Source organism: Malania oleifera, chromosome 5, assembly GCF_029873635.1.
Source record: "Malania oleifera isolate guangnan ecotype guangnan chromosome 5, ASM2987363v1, whole genome shotgun sequence".
Taxonomy (NCBI): domain Eukaryota; kingdom Viridiplantae; phylum Streptophyta; class Magnoliopsida; order Santalales; family Ximeniaceae; genus Malania; species Malania oleifera.
Window position 1 is genome coordinate 25,346,433 of NC_080421.1, and position 7,538 is coordinate 25,353,970.

General features: G+C 31.7%; 1 protein-coding gene across 1 annotated transcript; it reads right to left on the reverse strand.

Moving 5' to 3' along the window:
- Positions 1-223: 223 nt before the first annotated feature.
- On the reverse strand, positions 224-1,874 carry LOC131154985 (cysteine-rich and transmembrane domain-containing protein WIH2-like). Its single transcript, XM_058107856.1, has 3 exons — positions 1,291-1,874; positions 971-1,118; positions 224-524 (listed from the first exon to the last, which is right to left on the reverse strand). Exons 1-3 carry the CDS (start codon positions 1,334-1,336, stop codon positions 479-481), a joined length of 240 nt encoding a protein of 79 aa, XP_057963839.1. The 5' UTR covers positions 1,337-1,874; the 3' UTR covers positions 224-478.
- Between the last annotated feature and the right edge of the window lie 5,664 nt (positions 1,875-7,538).

Genomic DNA, 7,538 nt, shown 5'->3' on the forward strand with positions numbered 1-7,538 from the left:
GCTGTTAGTGGCGTCACCAACATAAATTAGCCTTCAAAAATTTATCCCACTCATTTCGCACTTGCATTAACGGCATTGGAATGAAGAATGATAAATTTTTGTTCTCCATACCCTGTTAGTGTCGCGCGCGCACAATTTTAGAGAGAGAGGGAAGATGAATTTGAAAGTATAAAACCTGTTCAGTGCATTTGCAAGAAAGAGAGAACTAAGAAACTCCCAACAATTTACAAACCTAAAGGAAATCCATGCAATTTCAATTCCAAACCCACCGCCGCAACAGCCAATATCAAGGTACATTTAAAAGTATCAATTATTATGTAAAAATAAACCCCTAAAATTCACCCAGCCAAAAAAGAAAATATATATATGAAAATATAAAGGATTGAAAAGGAAGAAGAGCAAAGAGGCTGGGTTTCGAATTCTGTACGCCGTCCGATCCATCCAACTTCATTTGAATAATGGCTTCTTAGGTTTCTCGTCAGAAGCAGGCATCCAGGAGGCAGCAACAGCACAGCGCAGCCAAACTGCATACATACAAATATACATATGTTCATAACCAAAATAAAATTCTTTCCAATTAACACAAGATAAATTTTATGAACACTTTTTGTTCGTCTTCTTTAGGAAATAACATAATTTTTTCCCCAGAAATTACTGAAGAAACTAAAGCGCCCTTAACCGATTACGGGGAGTAAGGGCATTTTGGGAATTTCAGCGAAAACTCCAACCGATCACGTAACTGTACGCGCCGTGTTTCGTGAACGACGGAAACTCTGATAAGAATCTGATCTCAGACGGAATGAAACCATCGCTAGCACGCACACGGTGCGCGTTAGCCGGCGGAGACGAGTCAACTCCGAGTAACGACGATCCAGATCGTCCAGATCTGGATCATCTGACATGTTCCACGACCACATTTAAAAAAAAAAAAAAAAAAGAGTAAAGGAGGAGATGAGAAATAGGAACGTACCAGCCTTCAAGAACGCCGGAGCTATGTTTCTGTTGAGGGGGAGGAGGGGCATACTGGGGAGGGGGAGCGTACCCCGGGGCCGGGTATCCTTGCGGCGGGTACCCTTGTGGAGGGTACCCCGGCGGCGGATAAGCGTCCTTACCATAACCTAAACCAAAATCAGATCAGATCAAGACGATCGCAAGACATCAAAAGCAGAAAGAAAATAATGAAGAAGCGCCCAAAATCACCAGATCTAACCAATTCACAACACGAAAAAACAAGAAAACAGGGAACAAATCCGATCAAAACCAAAAAGCACAACACCAAAAGCAGGATACCTTGTTGGGGAGGGACACCGACGGGAGGCTGCTGGTAATAACTCATGCCTGTCTGTCTCCTTGTTCTGAAGGCTGCCTTCGGAGAAAAAAGAGAGAGAAGAAGGATCGGATCCGCAGAGGAAAAGAGACAGAGAGTACGAACGTGGGCTTTCGCTGGATTTATACGGTGGTCGAAGGAAAAGATCGGTCGGAGAAAAAACTCCACCACAAGGTTAGGCTGAAGATAGAGAGAGAGAGAGGGGAGGGTTTATGCCGGGCCGGTGGGGTTACGATAAGCTGCGACGCGCTATATTTATACACAAGCGAAGAACGAATTAATTTCAACGGGCGAGATTAGCAAAGGCGGTTTTTGATTTTGTTTGTTGGGGAAGTTAGGCTAGGGTGTGACGCGGTTACGTCTATGATTCGCTGGCGGTGGGGCCGAAGGTGAGGTGGCGGGGAATTCCCCGCGTCGAAGACGCGTACATACGAGAAGAGTGGACCGCTGGGCCGGAAACCAAAGTTGGAATAAACAGGGAGAGTGAGTGCAAACGCCGGATGGCGCGTGGGAAGGTGCATGTATTGTTTGAAGCCTCCAGGTGGACCTGGGGCGAGTCTTACTTGGGTGGCCGGTCAAGATAGGAAGGAAGGAAGGAAGGCAACGATGGATGCATGTTCCTGGTAAGCTCATCCCCATTACCTATTATTTATTTATTTATTTATAAATATTTAATGTTGGATTTGGCGCACGATTACAATAATTTAAAACACACATATTTAAAATTGAGGTATTTAAAAAAAAAAAAATTAATATCAGATGTGGGTATAAATTATTTGGGTGTGATGTAAATTAATTAGGAGCAATAAAATAAATAGGTGGATTTGATTTAGGTTGGATCTTAAATGAGTGATCCTTAAAAAGATTGGATTTAAATTCATTAAAAACAATACTCATGTGTCCATTTTTCATTAATATCTCAATAATTGTGAATTAGTAATATCTAAATTATTTTTCTCTTTATTATTTTCTAAAAAAATGTGATTCCAAAGGTAAAATTTAATACCCATAACCTATTTATTATTTTTAAATATTTTAAAATACATGATATGCTTTATATATATATATATATATATATATGTATGTATCAATTTTCATATTTATATATAGAATTTACAAAAAAAAATAATAAAAATAATAAAGGGGTGTCCCGGGTACTCGATTCAAATTCAGCTAATTCGTTTGTTAATTAGGTTAGGTTTTATGTTGGCCTGTTTATAAATAAGACATCCATCCTAAAAAGACGAGTAACGAGTCTCAATCTATTTTACCATTCTTACATTTAATTTTAAATTTAAAATTTTTGGAAGATAATTAGAGTTGATGGCTATTTTTTAAGAAATATAATTTTTTATTTATCTATTAATTAATAATTTATTTTAATTTAAACCCGTAACATAATGGAATTTTTTGAATAATAAGAAAAAATACAAACCGAAAACTATTCACTCTTTCTTTAATTAGTAATAGAGAACAGATTGCAAAATGTATAAGCGATGTAAATTTTCTAATCACCTCTTAGTTTTTATGATCTCAAAACAAAAGATAGTTTTTATCCTATAATTGTTTGTCCCGTTATTTGTAAAAGATAAGTCTTCTACTACTTTAAATTTAAAATATTATTACTAGAAAATGATAATTATGGAATCTATAATTTGGAATGAGGGAATAACTATTTCTGATACGTTTTTAATTATTTCATTCAAAATATAATAAGAAATAAATTGGCATTTTTGCAAACTAAAAATAACCTTAAATTTAAAGTTGATTTGCATAATAGAATTGAGAAAAAATGAAATGAAACTAAGATTTGAAATAAGCCCATGACAAAATCAAACGATAAATTAGATTTCATTCTGTCTAATTTTATTTTATTTTTATGTAAGTAACTAGTTGTTAAGCATAGGTTTTTATTCTATACACTATATAAATTTCAAAAATATAATAACCCAAACACAAACTGAAATTTGTTAAGATTTTTAATCAATATTACATATTATTATCAAGCACCAAGCAATATGTTTAACGAGATTTATTACTAAATGAGATTTATTATTCATGATTATAATTTTTTTTCATAAATATTGTGATATATAGGGATTAATTGAGCTTTTTATCATCAATAAATTTCAAATAACTCATTGTATTAGTTGCTACTCATGCCCAAATCTTTCTAGTGAAACCATCAAAATTAGACTTAATAAAATTACTATAAGAAGATTCTAATTTGATGTAATTATTTATATCACAGTTATTTTTTTTAAAACATCGTCATCTTTAAAATGAATTGTTCATAAACGGAATCAAATTTTATTTTGATGAGTTGTTGATATTGAAAGTTGTGTTGGTTAAGTGATTTAGACAAGTTATATTATATTTTAACTTATGGGTCATATAAAAGATATCTTTCCTTAATATAGTAAATTTCTTAATGTAACATAAATTAAGGATTTGTTTGATATTACTGTCAAAAATGACAGAAATGGTGATTAGAAGTTAGAAATAAAAACTAAAAATTAGAATTAGTAACTTATTTATTTTTTATTTTTTTGATTACGTTGGATTCCTCTTATCCCTATCCCTACGAGCGGACACTCCCCTTCAGGACACACAACCTGGCCTAGGATATAATTGAAGTCATATTTCCCAAGGTGACAACTCGAGGGGTGTGAGATTGCTGCTCAATCACTGTCTTGTGCTAACAAGTAATGGTCAAACATCATATAAGCAAAGGAGTGCAGGTCACATTGAGTTGAAAATAACTCATCCATCTCAAAACTTACAATTATTAGATCAAACTTTTTCTAAAAACAAAATCATTCTCACGTGACACTTGCAATAATAAATGAAATCATTTTTTGTGTGACCATTCCAACAATTAATCAAACTATTATAATATAATAAATGTGAGTTATGATGTGATGAGTCAATATAATATAATTTGATCCAAAAAAGTAAGTAAATAATTAAAATTAAATTAAATTAAAATTAAATAATTAAATTATTATTAATAATTAAATAATATAATATAATATAATAATAATATATTATGATATATATATATATAAATGTATAAAGTTAACTTCGAGAAGAAGGAAGTTGTCAGCTCAGCTCTCTTTTCGCCTCCCTCCGTCTCGATCTCTCTCTTTCTTTCATTTTTCGACAGATATTTGGTCGATCGGAAAACGAAAGGTACCGTTGGGTGCCTAATTTCGCCACCGACATTTCTATTGAAATAGATTTGTCGTGGGAGCGGTGTAAATATCATTCTTAGGGTAAGACAATTTTTTTCATATTTTCTCAATTTCTCCTTAAATCTGTTGTTAAATCGATGATCGGACACCACCACGGGGTCCTAGTCGCTATCGTCGTCATTTTAGTTGAAATTTTCAATTTAAGTTTCTTAAACCCAACTCCAAAGTTAGGGTGGATTTGAAAAAATAAATAAATTGATTATATTTGAAGGTATAATTATTTATTTGGAATTTATGAGCTTAAGAAATATTAAAATAGAAATTTATTTATGGTTGATTTAATTGAATTAAGATTTTTATTTCAAGACTCGGGTGAGCGTCGCAGGTTTCTTTTCGGAATCCTTGTTGGCGTAATTCAAGAAATCAGGTAAGAGAAAAAATATATATTAAACCAGAATTTTTATGAATTTAATGAAAAATGAATTGTCTTATATACACGTGTATATGTTGTGGTTTGAGTTTAAAATGTCAAACCTTTAAATTATACTTTCTAATCTTAGGGCTGTTTTATTAGATACTTATATGTGAAATTAAACTCATAAAAGTGAAATATTTTTTAAAATAATTATGTAAGAAATTAAAGGGTTTTTTTTTCAGTATGTAAACGTTAAATGTGAGTTGACTTATTTTATATAAAATATATATGAATTTTACTACTAAATAGTGTGACATAAGTAAATAAGAATGTTATATGTAATTTGTTATATGTATGAGGTGCGAGATATACAGGAAATGAACTAAGTATGAAAATGTTATATGAAATATGTTACATGTGAGTGTTAATGCAATCATATAAAATAACTGAAAGATGTTGGGTAAAACAGTTAAAAGATATTAGGTAAAACAGCTGAAAAATATTGGGTAAAACAGTTGAAAAATGTTGGGTAAAACAACTAAAAGATGTTGGGTATAACAGCTGAAAGATGCTGAGTATAAAATGAAATGAAATGAAAATGGAAATGAATGAAACGGAAATAAAATGTGAAATGTGAACATTATAAAATGGGAAAGAGACACGTAAAGTGAAATGAAATGAAAAGTAAAAGATGAAAACATGAACAATTGAGAAATGTAGAATAATGGCAAAGAAAATAGTGTATTATGGTATTATCAGTATTTATGCTAGTAAAACATGTTACGTTTGGGCGAGACAAACTCTTCGCCCGAGGGCTTGCTGAGAAAGATATGTGCCCTGGTTGTATTAGGTGTAGCAGTATGCTACATAACGTGCTAGGGTAAAGGAAAACTACTTGCATGGGCGGGTAGATTTTCCTATTCTTGGGAGCCTTCGCCGGTAAACTTTTGTATGAACTGTGTGAGTACGAGATTAATCTATCACTTGAGGGCTTACTGAGTAAGGTAAATGTCCTAGTATGCTTTTGCTGTGACCTTTGGATTGGCTAATGTATCAGAGCAGAGGGGTGCTACTTGTATGAGCGAGTAATCACCCATATCCTTAGGTAATCTCGTAGATAAAATACCTTACATGTGTTTGAATAGGATCAGAAAATGATTTCAAAAATTATGTTAATGATTTGCTAATGATGAATAATATATTATATACAAATCTCATCTTGGCCACACACTATTTTAATATATTGTTTCTTCCTTTACTGAGATGTATCTCACCCGAATATGAACTTATCTTTTTCAGAACCTCCATGAGATTGAGCTTAGAGAGCTCGAATTGTTATAACACTTTTGAGGAAAATGGTATAATTTTGATAATATTTTGGGATGTAAATATTTTATATTTTAGGTCTTCTGAGAAATAGATGATTGTAAAACATACTAGTGTTTGTGACTACTGGAAGTGTAGGTTATGTTTTGGAGATATGTATATATATGAATACAAGTAGAAACATGATTTATTATGGTGTGTAGATAGATTTAAAAAATTATGGTATTATATTTGTTGGAAGATTATAATTATATTTTTTGCTACATAAATGATATTAGAATGTGGATTATCAGGTAAATGAATGAATTATTAGCACTCCAGACCTACGTAGAGGGTCAGGATGTTACATTAAATTTAATATACTAAAGAGGTTGTATTGTTGTTGACTACTATTTTGTTTGTACCCTTAAATTTTTAATTTTGGTTTGCTCTTTATTTGGTTTGATTTCATTGTTATTCCTAAGTTATACTTGAAAAACATTACAAATACTAATGTATTAAATTGAATCGATTGTACTTGTTGGCCTAAAAATCTAATGACTCAATCCTAAAACCAAATTGAATTTATGTTAAAAAAAAGTGTATAAAACTTAGTCAAAATATTTATTTAATTAAATAGGCTCTTTTGTTGAATGCATATGTCAAAATCAATTGCTTAAAAAAAAAAGTATAATAGATTGAAAGTATACCACACTTCTATCACTCTCCTTTTAACTCTCGATTTCCTCATAATATGATTTTCATGAGTGAAAAGTTTGTAACTTTCATGAGTTACTAATTTAGGGTTGTATATTTTTTTTAAAAAAAATTAAACAACTAAAAAAAAAAAACCTAAATCCTAAAGCATGAGGCGAGCCTAGTGCTGATGTGTGACAATGGTTTTCTTTTTTTTTTTTTTTGGCATCCAGCCTTCTTCTTCTTCTTCTTCTTCTTCTTCTTCTTCTTCTTCTTCTTCTCACTCCACACTTTCTCATGGTAGAGGAAGAAGCCTATGCACACACACAGACCACATTAACTTTTTTTTTAGTCCTCTCTCAACTGACAGATACAAGGCCCTATGCGAGCCCCGTCAATTTTTAAAATCATTTTAAAATTATTTTTTAAACTCCTCTTTCTCTCTCTACATTTGGTCTCATTAAATATTTTATTATTTTTTAAACTTCTTTCTCTATATTATAAGACAAAATTTAAAAATTCCAACATGAGTGGATTCCACTAAAATAACTTTTTTAATGGGTCTCAATTCAATCACTTTTACACTATAAAATTAGTATAA

What these genes read in the sequence shown, in the direction of transcription:
- LOC131154985 (XM_058107856.1), bottom strand. Translation starts at nt 1,336, where the DNA reads ATGAGTTATTACCAGCAGCCTCCCGTCGGTGTCCCTCCCCAACAAG. An exon ending in CGGTGTCCCTCCCCAACAAG is followed by an intron (nt 1,119 to 1,290) that starts GTATCCTGCTTT and finishes ATTTTGGTTTAG; the next exon opens with GTTATGGTAAGGACGCTTAT. An exon ending in TCCGGCGTTCTTGAAGGCTG is followed by an intron (nt 525 to 970) that starts GTACGTTCCTAT and finishes GTATGTATGCAG; the next exon opens with TTTGGCTGCGCTGTGCTGTT.